The sequence below is a fragment of the Mercenaria mercenaria genome, chromosome 6, assembly GCF_021730395.1.
Source record: "Mercenaria mercenaria strain notata chromosome 6, MADL_Memer_1, whole genome shotgun sequence".
Lineage (NCBI taxonomy): Eukaryota > Metazoa > Mollusca > Bivalvia > Venerida > Veneridae > Mercenaria > Mercenaria mercenaria.
Window position 1 is genome coordinate 77,036,782 of NC_069366.1, and position 22,297 is coordinate 77,059,078.

A 22,297-nucleotide genomic window follows, 5' to 3' on the forward strand; every position below is an offset into this window, starting at 1 on the left:
GGCAATAACTATATGGAAAATTGACCAATCGAAAAAAACTTGAAGGGCATCGTCGCAGTATCTTGGTTCATGTCTATTTCAAGTTTGATGAAATTCTACCTGCTAGTTACTGAGAAATGGCTGCAGACGGACATTTTTCATTAAATCAAGGGCAATAACTCTGAGGGAAATTGACCTATCAAAAAAAAAACTTGACGGGCATCAGCGCAGTATCTTGGTTCATGTCTATTTCAGATTTGATGAAATTCTACCTGTTAGTTACTGAGAAATGGCTGCAGATGGACATTTTTTATTAAATCAAGGGCAATAACTCTGAGGGAAATTGACCAATCAAAAAAAAACTTGACGGGCATCATCGCAGTATGTTGGTTCATGTTTATTTAAAGTTTCATGAAATTCTACCAAGTAGTTACTGAGAAATGGCTGCGGACGGACGGACGGACTGACAGACTGACGGACTGACGGACGGACAACGCCATTTCAATACCCCCCTCCCGATTTCATCGGCGGGGGATAATAAGGTTTATAAAGAATTAGAAGTTTATAAAGTATGGCCGTATTTTTGTTTTTTGTACTGCGGAATAGAGTCAGTTGTAATATTTATAAAAGTTTGACGTCGCACAACTTAATATTTGCAATACTAACATTCAAATGCCACATATGTAAAGTAAAGAAGGTATTCTTTCAAATGATATTACATTTATTGCGATATATATCTTACTTGGAGAAATAAATAGGACGGCCGTTGTTTTCATTCTAAAAAAAATGAAAGCGTATGGCCAGAAAATGAGTCGATATTTTATGTATATTCTCCGTACTTTCTCAGCATAAAAACTTATTTTAAGTTTAATATCTAGCAAATACATAACCTAAGCTTTCATTTGATACCAATTTTATTAAATTTGATCAATAAATTAAGAAATAAATGGGTACTGCAGCATGGCCGGATTTTTCAATAAATTCTTTACTGGATAGAAAGGACGGCCGGATTTTACACTTTGCCAAAATAATCACCAATAATAAACATATAGCAGGCCCTTTCCGATCATGTTAAGCCCTTTCCGATCAGCGCGGTTTATGCCATGACAGGTATTTTGTCTATAATTCATTTTAAATCGTAAATTGTTAAATGAAATATGAAGAAATAAATAAATAAATTCCAAAAATAAACACATAGCATGCCCTTTTCGATCATGTTAAGCCCTTTTCGATCAGCGCGGTTTATGCCATGACCCGTATTTTATCTATAATTCATTTAAAATTCGAGTATTGATGATTTCTTTATTTTGAATTATTTTCTTTTTCATAGTTAAATGAAATGTGAAGTAATAATTAAATAATTTCCAATAATAAACATTTGACAGGCCCTTTCCGATCATGTTAAGCCCTTTCCGATCAGCGCGATTTATGTCATTACTCGTATTTTGTCAATAATTCATTTAAAAATAAAAAATTGATAACTTTTTTTTCGTAATTTATTTTCTTTTATAAAGTATAATGAAATATGAAAAAATAATTAAATAAATTCCAGTAATAAACATATGGCTGGCCGGTATCTAGTCATAGCGAATTTTAGACGAAATATTTTCCCTCTGGATCAATTGGCAAATAGTTCACGTGGAAAATTGTTTTCGTCTAAGTCGATTCTAAATATATTATAACCTGCTGAATATGCTTGAAAAATGGCGGAATGTGTATTGAAAACTGTACACAATTGACATATATTGGATATGAGGGCTTTTAAAGGTAAATTTAAACGATATATTACTAGAATATGATAAATAACGGTAGGCTGGACTGTCTAAACCTGCGTATATCGTATATTTTTCATTTGAGAAAATGCTACATTCTACTGATTAGGGCCCTTTTAGACGTTACAATGCAGATTGAAAATAAAATGTAAAATAATAAAATAATGAATGTCGAATGTAAAATGAGCAAGTACATGTCTAATATTTTGGACTACTGACGCACGAGACCGTGAGACTCAAATAATTTGCTGGAAGTCGATAAAATTACCTCTAAAATTCTCCATCCCATCTGCGGCGTTTCTCTTATACCTTGCCGGTACCCAACACTTCTTGTTTTTTGCCACGTGGCATAACTATCGCTTAGCATATTTGGTATTCATGTCTTGTTCTTAAAACGGCCTCGTGCTGAATGGCAAATCGGAAGCACGGCAAACACGTGACTTTACTTATAAATTATCGTCTGCTACGAAATCTCGCGATACATACCATAGCAACGACTTAGCGTTATGACAACCGATGCAAAATTACAAACAAACAATTAAATTGGAATTTAGCCAGAATAAACAAGATTAATTGGAAGGATTAATCTATATTATTTCTATGTCAAAAAGGAGCTAAACTGAGTTAAAGGCCTTGGCATAGTTACGAATTCTTGCCTATATAATTTACACTGTGATGGTAAACAAGTGGTCAAAGTTTCAAAGCCATAATGACAAACTGGTTAGGCAAAATATGGACTTGTATGGAAAATTTAACTGATTTCCAAGTCCAAAAAGGGCCATAATTCAGCCAGTTATGTACTCTTGCCTACAGATGGAAATCATGTTGTTAAACAAGTGATCAAAGTTTCAAAGCCGCAGTTCAAATAGTTTTGACAAAACGCAGACTTCTACGAAAAACTAACCAAGTCAAAAGGGGCCATAATTCAGTCAAAATCCTTGATGGAGTTATGTACTCTTGCCTATAACGGCACATAGTGATGGTAAACAAGTGTTGAAAGTTTCAAAGCTTTATCTCAAAAGACTTTGTAAAAATGTGGACTGGTACGAAAAACTTAACCAAGGTGTGACGCTGACGCCAACACCGACGCCGAAGCCATGGTGAGTAGGATAGCTCTACTTATTCTTCGAACAGTCGAGCTAAAAATCAACTTGTTCAAAAGTGACTGAACTTGTTTTCTGCAAGTCACTGAACTTGTTCTCGGTAAACATGAATCTGAGTGAAAGAACATTGGAGGCATAAAAATTTGCCTTGCCTGTGAATCAAACTCAATTTATTTTGTTGGGTTTAACGTCGCGAATCAAACTCAAGACCTTTCTTTAAATTATTTTGTTCTGTACCACAGGCATGCAGCTTTACAATTTCAGAAGTAGCTACCCTTTATATCATTGAAATATATTTTTCTCATTTCAGTACACCTCTTTAACAGTGAATGATATCGTCTATCACGAGAACCAAAAATGTAAAACTCAATGAACAGGAAGAAAAACTTGTTAGATTTGTTCTACGTACCATTGCAGAAGAAAATATGAAGGGTGTAATATATGATGCTGAACTATTGATTTATTTTTCTTCCAATAGTTCAATGACTGTTACAAGAGGAACAGGAAAACAAAAGATGGTCATATGCTATGATGATGACTTCAAGCCTGTCTTCAGACGGGAAACTAAAAATTAAACAGTTTGACCAGGAATTTTACTGGTGAAGCTTGAGTGAAAATATATCTAGACTTAAAATATTTCAGAAGCCCTGCTTGGGGCATTGGGAAGGGGGTGTTATGTGGTCTATAAAATCTGTCTGGCTTGAATTTTCTGTGACCTTTAATCTGAGATTTAAAATTTTTCACATAAATTTCCATGATCAGTTTTACTTGCATTCTTTTAAGGTAATTATAAAGACAGATGCTTGTAAGTTCGATTTGGGAGCTACAAATGCACTGTATTTGAAAAAAATGCAGAATAAAACAATAGGACAATCAAGAGGAAAGACAATCTCCCGAATTCTCTACACTTCATATTTATAGGCTATTAGCTTTGTATCGGGAAATATGCACGAGTTCTGCAGCGGTAATACTGCGCAATACTGCGCAACTTTAGGAGCACAATATTCTTCTGCTAAAGAATGGGTGCATATTTCCTGATGCAAAGAAAATGACCTTTTTACTACATTATCTACACGTATAAATGTCTGGTAAATATTATGAATTTGTTCAATAGCCAGAATAAGATGAGATGATATGGAACTAAATAAAAGAATTAATGCAACAACACATATTAAATTATGTCACACACCAGATATGCAATTAAGGCATCAGTGTATGGAAAAATATCGTTTCCTCTACCACTGTAACTTTACGGGAAATAGAAACTGGAGTTGTCACAGGAGTGACGAATTATACCCCCACAACATGGCCTTGTCACAGAACTAAGCCAATGTCAAAGTCGAGCTTGCTTGACCTTTGACCTACTGACCTCAGAATCAAGAGGTCATCTGCTGGTCATGATCAACCTCCCTATGAAGTTTCATGATTCATGGCCCAAGCGTTCTCAAGTTATTGTCCGGAAAAGGTTTAAATGTTCCAGGTCACTCTGACCTTCGGAACTCAAAATCAATATGGGTCATCTGCTGGTCATGACCAACCTCCCTATTAAGTTTCGTGGTCCTAGTCCCAAGTGTTCTGAAGTTAGTGTCCGAAAACCATTTAAATGTTCCGGGTCACTGTGACCTTGACCTGTGACCTACTAACCTCAATACCATTAGGGGTCTTCTGCTGGTCATAACCAACCTCCTTATCAATTTTCATGATCGTAGACCCAAGCGTTCTCAAGTTAACTATTGTGACCCTGACCTTGACCTACTAACCTCAAAGTCGAACTTGACCTGTTTTTATCATGTTACACCTGTGTACAAAAAATTATGATCCTAGAACAAAGCGTTCTCAAGTTATCATCCGGAAACCGTTTATATGTTCTGAGTCACTGTGACCTTGACCTTTGTCCTTAAAGTCGAACTTGACCTGTATTTTATGATATTATACCTGTGTACCAAAATTTATGATCCTAGGCCCAAGCGTTCTCAAGTTATCATCCGGAAACCGTTTAACTGTTCCGAGTCACTGTGACCTTGACCTTTGACCTACTGACTCCAAAGTCGAACTTGACCTGTATTTTATGATGTTACATCTGTGTACCAAAAATTATTTAAATGGTCAAGCCTTTCATGAGTGATCATCCGGAAACCATGAAAACGAACGAACCGACCGACCAACTGCAAAGCTCACTCCTATATCCCCCCCAAACTTCGTTTTGTGGGGGTATAACAAGTATGTAATAACAACAATTAGTTTAGTAAACACATGAAAATCTAAGTTTTGAAAGGCCTGTGACAATGAATCTTTTACATACTATAAATAAGAACAGTAAGGCCCTTCAGCTCTCTTCCCGATACTATGTAAACAACTTGAAGTCACTAGCAATCTGTCTTGGAGTCCAGTCCCTAGGTCATGTTTGATTGGTTTTGTCTGTCCATATTTTTAAACTGATCAATGGAATGATTTTGAGACTCAACTTCAAACAAACTTCTAAGACATTTAAGTTCATTCTACATGTCTTTGATTTGACAATAAGCAAATTACTTGAAGCAGAGAGGCATTGAAGGTGGACAAACAGGAAACCAGACATGTTAGATGTTTTAAAGTTTATTCACCATTCAAGGACTGTCTATAGACAATTCATAACATTAACTTCAATAGAACGTACCTATCTGTCAAATGCCATACATAAATATATACATTGTAAGTTTTTCATTAAGGCAGATCTGTAAAATGATAGCATGCAGGTATTTGTACATGTACATAATTTGAATGTGTTTCTTTCATCTGAACACTCGTCTGCATATTTTAAAGCATTGGGGTTTATACATATGAATTTACATGTATGTTTAAAATTCAGATGTTAACCTGTAATCACATGTATTCAAAGATATGAATTGTGAAAAAGATTAAGTTTATTTAGGTAATTTTTATTTATAGCATTAAACTTTTAGTTTAAGATTTTAACTGTAGTTAAGTCACGTACAGCACATACAAAATGTATCTAATCACCAGGATCAGTAGTTTCTTACATATTAAAATTTGATCTCCACACATAACCAACAATTTATCGCCATACTGACATCCCAGAAAGAACAGGTCGCAAGTTAATAACACAACTTCGGAAAAAAAAGTTGAAAAATACAGGTTTTTTGTTTCAAAATATTACAGATTTCTCCTAAAAACTGTTCCAAGCCATTAAGCATCTTCACAGCTAATGCTTAGCTAAATTAAAAATAGTAATTTAATCCTTTTCCCACACAAGTAAGAATAAATAAAGCAAATTTCCATCAATGTTACCATTACCAATGTAGTGAAATTGTAATGACAACCAGCAGTTTTCATTTTACGTACTCTTTGTACATATTTTCCGCATTGCCCAGCATTTTTTTGTTTGAACTACATTAATGTTCGAAGAATACAGAAGTAGTATACTGAGATTATGTAATCACACTAAAATTGCAAAGCCTCACTATAGGTCCACTAAGTATATTGTCCTACGGCAGTAGTGACTCGAGCCGGAATAAATTACGCAGTATTCCTTCAGCAGCGATAAAAAAGCAACTTGACCACAGAAGAAATCGCTTTAAGCTTCTTTCAAATAACTTTATATGGAAAAAATAAAGCATCTTTTAGAAAGATTTAAATGTATTTGTTTCCATAGCCACAATAGCATGAAAACCATATGCAAATTATAATCACGTTTTGCTGGTCCAAAGAGCGGTTTTTGTATATAGGTCTGACTGTATTTTATAATGTAAATGTACAAGTAAATATATGTTATCCAGCAGGTCACCTGAAAAAATCTTTGTCATTTAGTACTGAATATATATTTGACATAGTCATTAAACCAGAAGCTCACAACATGTATATTTCACAATGTGAATATCGGTTGAAAGACCGGTCAAGTAAAATCATCAACATATATGCGTTTTGCTCAACAGAATATAAGTATGACACTGGGCTCGGCAGCTGGAGGCACACAACATATACATTTCACAGTGTTCTAACATCTTGTATGGAGGGTCACGTGAAATCATCCTCTGGGTTTTCAACTTTTTGCTCGACAGAATGGTAGTGCTCTCCTAGGCCATAGGCATGTCTGTAATACCTGTAATAAATTGTGAATCTATCAAGAAAAGTAATATAGTTTGATATTTTCACATACATAGAAGTAGAAATAAAGTTTACATACTGGTATATTTTGTACTCTGAATATGTCAACTTCTGAAGTCATTATAATTATTGACGTCCTATTCTGATTGTACCATTATAGCTACTGTGGTGGCTGTTGAATAGTCAACGCTCCTAGAAGTGTAAAACAAGAGCTGTCTGATGACAGCGCGCTCGACTATTCGAAGAACTGATTGAAGAATGGGGTCAAAATATTTCCACGGATATTCAGACAAAAGAAATAAATAGATTAGACAAACAATGTTCCTGTATTACTTTGATTTCAATAAGTCTTACACTAAATCGCAATATATAAGCCAATTTCAAAGTCCAAAAAGGGCCATAATTCAGTCAAAATAGTTATGTACTCTTGCCTACAGATGGAAATCATAATGATAAACAAGTGTTCGAAGTTTAAAAGCCATATGTCAAATAGTTTTGACAAAACATGGACTTGTATGAAAACAGAACCAATTTCAAAGTCCAAAAAGGACCATAATTCAGCCAAAATAGATGACAGAGTTATGTTCTCTTTCCTACTGATAGAGACTATTATACTAAACAAGTGATAAAAGTTTCAAAGCCATATGTCAAACACTTTACAAAAAATATGAACTGGTACGAAAAACTTAACCAAGATTTCTAAGTCAAAAGGGGCCATAATTCAGCCAAAATCCTTGATGGAGTTATGTACTCTTGCCTATAACTGGACATGGTGATGGTAAACAGGTGTTGAAAGTTTCAAAGCTTTATCTCAAAAGACTTTGTCAAAATATGAACTGGTACGAAATATTAACCCAGATTTCTAAGTCAAAAAGGGCCATAATTCAGCCAAAATCATTGATGGAGTTACGTGCTCTTGCCTATAACTGGACATGGTGATGGTGAACAAGTGTTGAAAGTTTCAAAGCTTTATCTTTAAAGACTTTGTCAAAATATGAACTGGTACGAAAAACTTAACCATGATTTCTAAGTCAAAAGGGGCCATAATTCAGCCAAAATCCTTGATGGAGTTATGTGCTCTTGCCTATAACTGGCCATGATGATGGTAAACAAGTGTTGAAAGTTTCAAAGCTTTATCTCAAAAGACTTTGTCAAAATGTGGACTGGTACGAAAAACTTAACCAAAGTGTGACGCCGACGCCGACGCCGTGGTGAGTAGGATAGCTCTACTTATTCTTCGAATAGTCGAGCTAATGAGTCGGCCAATGGAATAAATCAATAAAATTGAGCCGCACCATGAGAAAACCAACATAAAGCGTTTGCGACCAGCATGGATCCAGACTAGCCTGCGCATCCGCGTAGTCTGGTCAGGATCCATGTTGTTCGCTTACAGTTTCTCTAACTGCAATAGGCTTTAAAAGCAAACAGCATGGATCCTGACCAGACTGCGCGGATGCACAGGCTGGTCTGGATCCATGCTGGTCACAAACGCACTATGTTGGTTTTCTCATGGCATGGCTCAAATATTACTGGTACTTGTTCTGTTTTTTGATACAGTATTAGACTTGACAAAAATCTGATCACATATTTTGTGAAGTGCTGAAGCAGCATGAATCTATAAGTCAACACATGTACTTCTAGTCATACAATTATCAACCAGTTTGAATAATACTTGCGGAAATCGAAATAGGCCTAGAAATCTACCTTGCTACAAAGACTTCACCAAGCTTCAAATGAATGTGAATGAATGATCTACTGATAAATATACATGGTATATTAATAAATCACAGCTGAATGGGTAACTTTCTTTATTCACTGAATTTAAAGAATATCTTACAACATTTTCTCTTTAGGGTTCCAATTGTGTAAAAGCATCATGTTGTCAAATTTATGTCAAAAATATCAGCTAGAAATATTTATAACAATTAATAGCCACCCTATCACAATGTGAGAATTTAGCTTGTACTTTAGCTGCCAACAAATGGTGAAATGCATGCCTTACATCAAAACTAATGGACTGTTATCATTGTTCTCCAGTAACCTTCAGCCTGATCTACTTCCAAAGAAATATAAAGTAGTGAATTATTTACATTAAAACTAATAGACTGCCATCATATTGTTCTCCAGTGATCAATGAGGGCCCTTCAGCCTGATGTACTTCAAAAGATTATATAAAATAATAAATTATTTACGTTAAAACTAATGGACTGCCATCATATTGTTCTCCAGTGACCAGTGAGGGACCTTCAGCCTGAACTACCTCCACAGGTGTATGTAACACATTGCACAGTGCTTGTATCTGAAATTGTTCACAATATACAGTACATATCCAAAGTTACTATATATCTGGTACCATTCCCATCCCAGAACAGGGATCTAAATTTTTTTTGGTAGTCTTATAAATGAAATAGTACTTTTCTGTCCTGGTACCCAGTACTACTGAGATCATAAAGGCTATATACCAATAAAAGAATTTGTTCTTTGTTTCATATAAAATTCAGCTACTTCAGAACAATTTTGTTACAGTTTCTAGATTTTCACTCCATCGTAGACCTATTTTCCACAAGATATCTCTACATTTGCTTCAAGAAAAGAAAAAAAAAAAGGGGTGCTGAATAGTATGCAGTGAAATGCAAGTCAACTGAAATCAGGTACCCTCATATTGCTACATTTCGGAAAGCGGTCCGCAGAATAAACACCCTACTTTCGTTTTCAAGTAAACAACTCGAAAACATGCGAGTATTAGCATGAAACGTGTCCTATTTTATGTAAAATTCATTCCACGGGTGAAATAATGCCCATTTGGCCCCCGATTTACACGCAAATGCGTGAAAAATGGAAAAATTAGGATCTATTTAATTGGGACTTCTTTCGCCTACACCACGGAAGCACATTTTGGACCGAATTACTGCATTATAACCTAAAATAAGTGTTTTCTGCTCTGGTACCCAGCCCCTATTTAGATCATAAAATAGTAATTTTCTTGTTTGGTACCAGGCCCTACTGAGACCAAATAACACTTTCTTGCTTTGGTACCTGGCTCTATTTTGATCATGAATAGTACATTTCTTTAGCCCTACTGTGATCATAAAATAGTACTATTCCTGTACTAATGAGATCATCTATAGCAGAAAGGAAGCAAGGCCTAGTTTGCTATTGTTACAAATGTTTATGAAGTGATTGATGTGTTTTCACACCTTCTAAACACACCGGAGCACTGTTTAATCACTCCTTCGACTAAAGAGTAGGTGCAGAATATTCAGGGTAGTCAATGAAATATTCAGCTTACCTCAATGTTCCTAAGAAAAATAATGCTTATTCAAATAAACAGCCTTGTTTAATAGTCATTTAAATTTTTGTTTGGATTTCACTCCCATCAAGGCAAGACTGTGTTTTTCCAACATTAATAGTGGAGGATGACCCCAGGTGTCCCTAAGATTATTATTTAGGACAAGGGTGAGGCTATGCTAGGTCATTAACATTGAATGGCTTCCTCTACTTAGAGCATTGAAGGGCTAGTTTAATTACCTTGGCTGCTCAGCCAGCCAATGATGCCCATAATTTTTATGCTCCCCTTCGAAGAAGGTGGGGTGTATTGTTTTGCAGATGTCGGTCATTATGTCATTCGGTCTGTAGATCAATTGGTTTCCAGAAGATAACTTAAGATTGCTAGGGCCTAGGATCATGAAAGTTGATAGGGAGGTTGGTCATGACCGACAGATAACCCCTACTGATTTTGAGGTCAGTTGCTCAAAAGTCAAGGTCACAGTGACACGGAACAGTTTAACGGTTTCCGAAAGATAACTTAACAATTCTTGGGCCTATGATCATGAAAGTTGATAGGGAGGTTAGTCATGACCGGCAGATGACCCCTATTGATTTTGAGGCCAGTAGCTCAACGGTCAAGGACACAGTGACCCAGAACAGTTAAACAGTTTCCGGATGATACCTCAAGAATGCTTGGGCCTAGGATCATGAAAGCTGATAACGAGGTTGATCACGACCAGCAGATTTGAGGTCAGTTGCTCAAAAGTCATGGTCACAGTGACCCAGAACAGTGAAATAGTTTCCGGATAACTCAAGAACGCTTGGGCCTAGAATCATGGAAGTTGATAGGGAGGTTGGTCATGCCCAGCAGATGACCCCTATTGATTTTGAGGTCAGTAGGTCATGGCCAGCAGATGCCCCCTATTGATGCAGAGGTCAGTAGGTCAAAGGTCAAGATCACATTGACCCAGAACAGTAGAACTTTTTTTCCAGATAACTGGCGAAAAGATCACATTTGATACAGAGTTTACTTATGAATAGAAAATGACCCATAATTATTGATTTGAGGTCAGTATGTCAAACATCCAGTGCAAAGTGACCAAAATATTTCTGTTCTTTGTGCAATTACTGAATGCATCAAGGGGGCATTTCATGTTCTACGAGCTCTTGTTATTACTACAGCCTTTCAATCAGTCCCTAACAAAACTAAAGGGCTGAAGTTGACAAAATTTAAAAGCTAAATTGGCCCATCTACGAAATATTGAAACAGGATTTAAATGGACTATATTGTTCACTGAGACTTGATCCAAAAGGTGATGATACTGTTGAAACCCATCGAATACTTTAAGCTTTCTTGCACAACTTTAGTCCATGTGACAAAATTTGTTAGCACTGCAAGTTATTAATAAATTTATACAGTAAACCTTTTAGATATGATTTATGCCATTTTAAATGTATCTTGTATACGAGTCCATGACTAATAAATACTAAAGGATTAGAAATTTTTAGACAAAAAAAAAACTTAAGAATTTTAAGAAATTTTAGAAAAACTACAAAAGTAGGAAATTCTAGAGGCACCTGAAAGCCTGTTGCATGCTGTAGCATTGTTTCTATGAATAAGTAAGTCTATAATATCATAAGCATGTTAAAAGAAAACAAGAAGCGGTGCTGAATGTTTTTACCTCTAACTGTCCTCCCCATGCAGGTGTCGTCTCAAGCAACTTACAGTACTCTTCAAAGTCATCTGAAATGAAGATTGAACACTTTTCTTTATTAGGTCAAACTCTGAATTGTTCGATATTTTCTACAACAGTGTTTCAGGATTCTGATTATTGGTGAGCAGACAATTTACATTATAATTTCTCATAAAATAAGTTATGGGTCAGATTGCCCTGAATAAAATCAAAAGAACAGATTTTGAAATTTAAAGGCACAGTTGTTCAAATATTGAATTAATTCTGCCTGCTATGTCTTCTAAAATCACTTACTAATAGGATAGTGAAAAAAATGCAGAACCAGAATTGTCACAGGAGTGACGAATTATACCCCCACATTCCCCCTTGTTACTGAAGTATGGCAAATTTTAAGTTGGAAAGAGGCCATAACTACATCAAAATACTTGTGGTTCATAGCCAAAGTTGAACTTGACCTTTGTTTTATGTTACACCTGTGTACCAAACATTTTTTAAATCTGTCGAGCCTTTCATGAGTTATTTTCCGGAAACTAGATGCCCACTGGCAACATGTCGAGCCCGTCAGCTGTCAAGACAACAGGGAGCTGCACACGACACTCTGTCGCATTGAGGTAAACATTTATGCCAAATAAAAAAAAGATTGCAAAAAGTTACAATGTAAGTTATTTGTAGTAACAACAAAGGGAAGTAAATTTAAAAAAAAAATAAATTTTTTTTTAAAAATTATAAGTCCACACAAAAATCCTTACAAGTAGAGATAAGTCAAAATACACCTCAAAATTGGATGTAACATTCATGCTGTACTACAGAAAAGTGGTCCTGATTTTTCCTTACGACCAGTAATAAAAAAGTTACAATATAAGCTATTTATAGTAACAACAAAGGGAAGTAATTCCAGGTTCTTGCGCATGACACTCCGTCTCATGATGGTGAACAATTGTGCCAAGTTACATCAAAATCCCTCTATGCATGAAAAAGAAATGCTCCGGACAAAGTCATTCTTGTATCTGACCTTTGACCTCTAAGTGTGACCTTGACCTTAGACCTAAGGACCTGGTTCTTGCGCATGACATTCCGTCTCATGGTGGTGAACATTTATGCCATGTTACATCAAAATCCCTCCATGCATGAAGAAGACATGCTCCTGACAAAATTGTCATTCTTGTATCCTTCGACCTCTAAGTGTGACCTTGACCTTAGACCTAGGGACCTGATTCTTGTGCACGACACTCTGTCTCATAATGGTGAACAATTGTGCCAAGTTACATCAAAATCCCTCCATGCATGAAGAAGCAATGCTCCGGACAAAGTCCTTATTGAATTTGACCTTTGACCTCTAAGTGTGACCTTGATCTTTGAGATAGGAACCTGGGGTTTGCGCATGACACTCTATCTCACTGAGGTTAACATTCATGCCAAATAGAAACAAGATTGCTCCATGCATGTAAAAGTTATGGTCCGGACAAACAAATCCGGACGCACGCACGCACGGACGCACGCACGCACTGACGCACGCACATACACCGAACAGCCATTTGGACAACTATGTCTTCGCTTCTGCAAGCAGGCTCGACAGAAATGAAAACCAACGGAACGACCAACCGACCGACAGACAAGCTCACTCCTATATACACCCCCCAAACTTCTTTTGTGGGGGTACAATAACATCTTGAAAATGAGAAGTTAAGACTATTTCAATATTTGGTCAAAACTGCTACCAGTTTCATTTCATAGCAGCATAAAACAGAATGGAGGATTTAATATACTTTTCAGATACTTACTTGAACTGTAATTCCTTTAATTCTCAAAAAGAGTTCTTTACTTTTTCCGACTAGAACTAAAGTAATTATCATGCTCCACACCTCTACAAACTACAGACATTAACCTAATTCAAAAGGTATTTGCAAAACAACTACATGTTATTCAAAAGAATGTATATGATGTCATAAACACTAAAATGGCTGCCTTCATAATGTTTTTTTCAAATGGCAGTTATATTTTTATATGTCCAAAGGGGCGTATTATGTTAAACCCCAGTATCTGTCCATCCGTCCGTCTGTCTGTCCATTAGAAATTTCGTGTTCGCTCTGTAACTCTTCAACCACTTGATGGATTTCAATGAAACTTGACAAAAATGTTCACCTCATCGAGACAACGTGCAGAGCACATGTCTTTGATGGCTCACTTCAAGGTCAAGGTCACACTATGGGGGTCAAAAGTCATATGACTTTGTTTTGAGAGTATATTGCTCTGCATTGCAGTGCTCTTGTTTTCATTTGGCAGATCCCTTTTTTGTTCACTTACAAATTTTTTTTATTGAATTACTTCTTTTTTATATTACTATGAACAGCTTACTTTGTAACTTTTTTATTACTGACCGTAAGGAAAAACCAAGACCACTTTTCTGTGTTACAACATGGAAGGTACTTCCAATTATTAGGTTTATTTTGACATATCTGTACCTGGTAAGGATTTTTTTGTAGACTTAGAATTTTTTTTTGTGGACTTAGAATTTCTTTTTGAATTTCTTCCTTAAACTTTATTGTTCCTGTCCTTTGGGCTTCAACAGTCAAATATCCCCATCCTCCTCAGATATAACCCTTCGGGCGTATATTGCCCGCTTGGCCGTGCTCTTGTTCAAAATTGCTCCAATTAGAATAAGCATTATGAATGGTTGCACAATGACTTAAAATGAAATCAACTTAAGTTTAGGAATTCCTTCAGTTTTCAAATGGAAATCTTCAAAATCATGATATACAGCTGAAAATCTTTATCTCAAATTGAAAGGGATCAAGAAATTTACTTCGAGATAACCAAAATTTTGCTTAAAATGATATTTTGTGCACTTATTTTCAGGACAAGACATGAAAATGTCATCGAGATAGCTGCAATTTTGAGATAAGCGAGTGCAAGATATTGAGTGTCAGCTGTATTTCTGTGGAGACACTAACCTTGAGTATAACAATCTCCATTGTCTTTAGACAGAAATGGAAGAAAATCATCAGCATGTTCTCTCATGTACTCTGCAACCTGTTTCCTCAAACTGTCAACAGTATTCTACAAAAAGGTTGATGAATTTATAAAATACTGTAAAATCCTTTAATTTAGTGGGCACGAAAATTCATGGTTTTGGTCAAAACGGCAATTTTGAGGGGATACGATTTCGTGGATTTCAACTTTTGAACATAAAATGAATGGAAATTTTACTTTTTCATTGGGATTAAATTTTGTAGATTGACTCAACCACGAAATCCACAAAAATTAGTCCCCCACGAATATTAGATCTAATTATTTCACAGTAGTCAACTTTTATTTAGAGCAAATTATTATGTGAAAAGAATATCTAGTTTTATCAAATAATCACAGCCTTCAAGTGGTTAATAGCCTGATTTACCTCAGTTCAGAGTTTAGAATTGAGCCACAAGTTGAATCAGATGATAAACAACAATATGGCCTTTTTTTTTTCATTTTCATTCTAAAATGCTAGATATCATGTTTGACCTCTTCATTTATCCAAATAGTAGTGTAGCAGACGTGATGCAGCAAGTGATGTTATAATAATTTATTGACTTCAATGTTATCTGATCAGTCCATATGTCAAATGCTATTTATCAAATTATCACACATTCTAACATGGCTTGAATTGATTTCCAGTTAAACAAAGAAGAAAATCAAACGCAATATATCCTGCGATAAACAACGGTTGACGCACGGACCGGTAAGAGAGCATTATGACGTCAATTTTGACGTCATGTTGCCGCCTGACGTCCGATACAGTACTCCTCGCGTAAATGAATTCCAGCATAATATTTATTGAAATATATCAACGTGCATGTCAGAATGAAAACAATCAAGGCTTTCTTGTGATTTATCGTCTAATTTACCACGGTTCATCGTTCAGATGCTTCAGTATTTAACCACCCGGGCTAACGCCCTCGTGGTTCAATTCCTACGCATCTGAAATCTGAATTGTTGTAAATTAGACGATAAACAATGCGAAGGCCTTGATTATTTGTTAAATATACAACGCTTGAACTCCTTCTTTGTTTAACTGACAATCAAATAGAACCTTGTCAAAATGTGCTATGAATATCTCTCTGTTGCATTACTGGTAGATTGGGAACTAGAAACAATTCATAAAATGGTGGAATGGTGATCCCAAAAGTTTGATGAAATGACAAAAATAATGTGACAGCTCTAATAATTTTTTTATAAATACCTATAAGAACACTGATTAAATTAAAATTAAACTTTTTACACACCATGAAATCAATAATATTTGTGGCGAATAAATTTTGTCAATCCTAGTTGCTTCAATCAGAGAAACTAAATCGCAATAAACAAATAAAATTCCCATTGAATTTCATCTTTCTTTCATAGTTGAAATCAATGAACTCATATCCCCACAAAATTTCCATTTCACCCAAAGCCAAGAAATCATGCCAACATAAATGATAGAACTTGTTTTTGCAGTAATGTTGAAAATGTAGTATATATTTTCATGCTATAAAATTTCTGAGAAACATAAAATGAAATTCTGTTTTTTTTGTTTTGGTTTTTTTTTGTTAAGAATATCTGACTTCCAAAAGTTTACTAGTATACTTACAGATATCTTCCTCTCCTCTAACTGATGTATAACAGCTGCATATAAACTGTAAATATATGTAAGAAATTTTGTGACACGTCATGTTGAGGTAACGGACCCACAACAATTGGCAATTGGTATGCATTCTCTGTATTTGATTTCAGCATTTTCTATTTTTTTTTATGGAAAGATATTTACATCTTGAGATTCTACATATCCAAACAAGGCTTACAAGAATAAACTTTAAAATAAATCTACTTTCAGAATCTGCATAAAGAAAAATAAACAAGATGCAAAATTTCAACAGTTTGCAAGCTTAAGAACTGGAAGACATATTGGTCTCAGAACATCCAAGACAAAGTTTTAGTGCTTGTCAAGAACTTTTGATGTATTTTCTATACTATTTCAAAGACTTTTCTTCTCGAAACCACAGCTTAAAATCTTTGTCTGAACAACTTCTATCAACTGTTTTCACAACAGTGCAAATTTAGAATGGTGTTATAGCAGAAATTGTGCTCCGTGTAAACTTTGAAGACAATACTGTCTATTTATAACCACTACTGGTGCATACTTGCATAAGTGGCAAAATATCTTTTTTTCTTTCAAATTACCTTCACTTTTTCTACCTTAACACAAGAAATTTCTGAAAATTATTTTTCTTGCCACAAAACAAGTTACTGACAACACTTTCCAAGTTTTGGTTGAAATTCTAGTAGTTTTTACATAATTCAAATTTATCATTTCTAAGGATTTAAGTAATTTTCAAGGCGTTTTCAAGGACTAGCATCACATTCAAGGACATTTTAAGATCTATATAAGATGTATGAAGCTTTTAAGTATGAATTTAATGAACTGTAAGATAAGTTAGGCCAATAAGATGCAGTAATTTATAGCATAAAATAAAATAACTTACCAATTTCCATCAGATGGGATCTGAAACAAGAAGATTAAAACTGGTCTCTTTCTTTGTTTTGTTTCATCGTGCAAACTGCTGACTTTGAACAAAGTAAAATTCTTCATTTACATCTATGACAATCCAACATTAAAAATTAAGACAATTTTTAAAAATTAAGATATTTTTCCATATTATAAACACATTTTTCGATATTATATTTACATTCATCAATGTGCAAGAGCAATTTTCAGGATTCTTTGTTGATGTCAGGTGTTATGTGTAAACATATGTACCTTTTAGGTCATAAGGCTATCTTCTAGATTTAATGATGGAGGAAGACCTCTGGCAGGCGACACTTGCATTATTTCAGTCACAATACGGTTACCTACATTGCTGTTGCTCTTAAACATCAAACAATTCATAAAACACTTCTAATTTTGTGAATTTAAATTTTGAATTTGAGCAGCTTTAGCCAGAAAGTTGATTTCTACATACCAAAACTGGCCGATAATTCACAGTAATCATTCTTAATTTTAAATAGCCATGTCTAACCAAGTCTTCCATACTGGACCTTCAGAGATATAGCATTCATGCCTGGGTAAAACCATCAATCTTCCTGAAGCCAGCTGAACTGCAGAAATGACAAACAATATTATGCATGAACCTTCCGCAAAAGTGTTATCAGTAGAGTAGTATTTACCTCATGTATCTGCAGACCCCTCTGAGTAAGTACAGAAGCAATTTTTACAGCCTCCATGTGTCTAGATGATGTCAGGTTTTCTATTTCTTGTTCTCTAATTCTCTCTTCTCTCTCCAAGTCCTGGGCTGCTTTCTTATCCTGTATCAAATGAACATACCTAAAGGAAGTGTCTTTACTGGCAAAACAATATTCTTTTGACTACTCAGATGATTAGTCAATGGAGTGTCAGTGAATACAGAAGAGTTTTGGAATGTTTAAAATATCTGAAGACTCGTCTAAATAAAACCTTATGCAGACAGAACAGTCATGTGATAAATATTCACAACAGTTAAAAGCAAGTCTTGTTTCCTACCTATAACGGATAATCTCAATAGGGCTGGGTACCAATGCCTAATAGTGTTACTGTACTATTTTATTCCACTGACAACTAGAATACTTTATGTACTATAGAATTTTTAGTAGACTCTTCTTAGTTGTCAAACGAATATACATGTAGCGCATGTATTTTGACAATGTCAGCATTCCAAAGGTATCTGCAAAATCTGTGAAAACTGGAAAATTCTGCGTAGCATGCTAAAGCGAATAATCTTGAAAACCATGTCTTTATATAAGAAAATAGTACAGCAAGTATGATTCCCCTCAAGACACTTTCACTACTGATCTCATTTACTGGCAAGCAGGTACACAGAAATATGTGAGGACTTAAATATGTTTGTTGGACAGAGCTTGTTGTTCTGGAGAGGTTAATTACTAAGAAACATGTCAAGCCTGAAAGTCTGCCTTTGTGTGGAGTTTTTCACTTTTCGTAAGAGTCACTACATTAACAGATGTTAGAACACTGTTAAATTAGTAGATTACAACTTTTGATGACAAAATGAAAAGGAAATTTTGTGTGTTCATTTGGATTTATGTGTTAACATAACCTGGAAAATCACAAAACATAGTCCAAGATGAATATTAATGACTTTACATTTGACTATTCAATTAACTAATTAATTTCTAATTAATTTTAAATTATTACTTTAACTTACAGCTATGATTATGATTTCATAAGTCTCACCCTTCGTTTCTGTGCTTTACTTTGTTTCTTTGGTTTCCCAGCTGGTTTGACCACATCACCTGCTTCATCAGGTTCTTCCACTGTCATCTTTTCAACTGACTCCTGCACAGCTTCAACATCTGCATTGACAGCATTCTGTAAAGATCAAAGACGATATACAAACAATGAATGGAAGTAGTACAGTGAGAACTGTAAGATGCTAAATTAACAAATATTTTCACAAATAAATCCTTGAAGTAGGTGGCCCAGTGTACGAACGTGTATATGACATTAAAGTTTAGTACTGGTTTTCTCTAAAAGCAGACTGAGGTCAGTCACACAGGTTCACACAAAAAATATATACTAGTATAACTGAATGAAACAGTAGTGTCCAAACTGTACTAAATACTTATACTTGCAGGGACTGCCATCATTAATCCAAGATAGCAAAATGTAGTTTAGATGAAGTTTCAAAATAACTAAGTAAACTTAAAGTGTTTTAATAATACATGTATATATTTAAAAAAGCAACATTCCACATAGAGTTCTAGTACTTTCTACAAACATTTACCTGGATTTTTCATGTTGTTTCTTTCCAACATCATATGTACAATTTACATGAAAATCAATAAAAATAAAGACATTCAAATTTTTCATTCGAAGAATAAGTTGCAAGTCACATAAAGAATTATAAGCAATAAATTATCAATATTGTATACACTTATTAGCAAGCAATTCAGTAAGTCTTTTATATCATGAGATCAAAAATAAATGTTCATTTTCTTTTTCTTCAAGTTTTGACATTTAGTACTAAACTATAAATGGTTGATTGTACAAACTATGGACCATCGACTGATAAATTGAGGAATCATGTAAAAACAATAAGTCTTACTGTTTCATTCGACTTGTTCTCTTCAAACTCTGCTAATTCTTTCTTGTGTTTAGCATTCAGATCAGATTCCAACAATGCAATTTTTTCAGTGACTTCTTTCTTCTTCTTTTTATCGCCCTTTGTTACACTGTGCTTTAGTTTCTGAATTTCAGCTAAAATAGACATTTATACAGTCAGTAATTTATGTACAAATGTAAATGTAGATTAAAACACAATGGTTTACACATACATCAATGAGAAAGTCTGGTGCACACTGAATCACCTTATTTACAAATGTTGGATATAAAAATATAATCATGATAAATTCAAAATAATAAAACAGACATGGCTTTTTTAAACAAGAGGACCATGATGGCCCTATATATCGCTCACCAGAGTTGATCTGGCCTACTGACCTAGTTTTAGACCCCACATGACCAAGAGTTGAACTTGACCTAAAGACCCTCAAGACAAACATTCTGACTATAATTCTCATGAGTTTCAAAATTAAATTGTGGTCTCTAGTGTGTTGAAAAGATTTTCCTTTGATCTGGCCTAGTAACTTAGTTTTTAACCCAACATGACCCAGATTCAAACTTCACCTAGAAATGATTAAGAAAAACATTCTGACCCAGTTTCATAAAGATTGAGTCACTTGTGTCTTCATCAGGATAAATACATGATAAAACAATTGATGTAACATCATGAAGTTAATGTTATGTTGAATGGTGGAAAAACATAAAAAAATTATAGTCTTAATGTGAAATCATTATTATTCGTGGGGAATGGATTTTTGTGGTTTTCATGGTTCAGCACAACCACGAAATTAAGTCCCAATGAACAAATTTTGCCAGAATCGAGATAATGTAAAAAATACTCAATGTCGCAAAAAAAAATCTGGTCTGTAGTTGTGTGCATGCACAGTACTGACTTGCAGCTTTCGTGTAGTTTATGCTGGCCTTGTATTATCACTCGCATTGGGCTGCAAAAATTTTCTATTTGCTACTCTTACTCAGCAGTCACGCAGATGCAACCAAATAGTTGAAACTGTAGTCTTATTTTAAGAAAAATGTGTAAAACTAAAAGACTAGTTGAATAATAGTAGTGTTAAATTAAAAAACTCGGCGTCATGTAACACAATTAGTGTTTTCTCTTGGATTTTCATTTCATTATCTATTCGGGTGTTTTTTTCAACAAGTTACAAAAATGACCCCTTGAAATTGAAAATATTTGTTTTGTTTGTCTCGGGTTTTAACGCCATTTTTCAACAGTATTTCAGTTATGTAACGACGGGCACTTAACTTAAATAGTGTTCCTGGATTCTGTACCAGTACAAACTTGTTCTCTGCAAGTAACTGCCAACTTTACTGCATGAATTATCAGAGGTGGTGGACGAACGATTTCAGACACAATGTCTTTTATCAAATCATCACGGAGAACATACGCCCCGCCCAGAGATCGAACTCGCGACCACGCGATCCATTGACCAATGCCTTCCCTACTGAGCTAAGCAGGCAGGTACTGAAACTGAAATTGGAAATGACCTCAAAAGTCAAACAGAAGGGGTCATCATGACCCCCTATTAAAATTTCCAAGGGAAAACCCTGAATATAAGTATAATAGATTAGTAATAATAGGTAGAAACAAGCATGTTCAAAGTAAGACTAAGAGAATATAAGAGATAGTCCCAAGATTGCATCAGTTCCTCAGCTACAGACCAACCGGCTAGTGTAGCGCCTAATGGAAATTCACCGAACCGGTACAGCTCTGACCATCCTAGGTTTTTAAAACAGTCTGGGCGATAGCTGCAACTATATATATAGATGAAGATGGTAATCTTTGTAAGCTCGTGCATGAAGTGCACATGTACAAAGTCAGAAGCCTAGGGTACTGTTGCCGGTAAAAAAAATCAAAGGACTATACAGGTATAGTCCTTAGAAAGAAACTGTACTTATAAGTGTTGATTTTCGATGGTAGTTGCCGCAGTAATCAATTCTATAATACCCCACCCACTTGATTACACAGGGGATGTAAAATTTGGCCGCTATTTATATAAGAAAGAAGGATTATCATGCAACAGAACTTTATGACATAGATTTTAGATTATCAAAGTAACAAATTGAAAACACCTTGAAGATCTTTTTTCTCTTTTTTATGACGCTGTAACAATAAATCTTCAGCATCACATTCCTCATCGCCAAAGTCAGCCATTTTGAATGCCTCTTAAATCAATTTTTTAAAAAATTAAATAATTTTCAAGAGAAAACTTTCTTTAAACACAGACGTTG

At 34.9% G+C, this 22,297-nt stretch overlaps 1 protein-coding gene and 1 long non-coding RNA gene across 2 annotated transcripts; one reads left to right on the forward strand and one right to left on the reverse strand.

The window, feature by feature from the left end:
- The first annotated feature begins 1,578 nt into the window (after nt 1-1,578).
- LOC128557862 (uncharacterized) lies at nt 1,579-3,603 on the forward strand. The gene is made up of 2 exons (XR_008371452.1): nt 1,579-1,746; nt 3,165-3,603. It is a non-coding gene; the product is annotated as an uncharacterized LOC128557862 (long non-coding RNA).
- Nucleotides 3,604-5,756: 2,153 nt separating this feature from the next.
- LOC123548457 (deubiquitinase OTUD6B-like) lies at nt 5,757-22,294 on the reverse strand. Its single transcript, XM_045335749.2, has 10 exons — nt 22,139-22,294; nt 20,031-20,182; nt 19,160-19,294; nt 18,100-18,237; nt 17,418-17,437; nt 16,526-16,571; nt 14,871-14,976; nt 11,908-11,969; nt 9,151-9,257; nt 5,757-6,953 (listed from the first exon to the last, which is right to left on the reverse strand). The coding sequence occupies exons 1-10, from the start codon at nt 22,218-22,220 to the stop codon at nt 6,869-6,871; spliced, it is 933 nt and encodes a 310-aa protein (XP_045191684.2). The 5' UTR covers nt 22,221-22,294; the 3' UTR covers nt 5,757-6,868.
- Nucleotides 22,295-22,297: the final 3 nt, after the last annotated feature.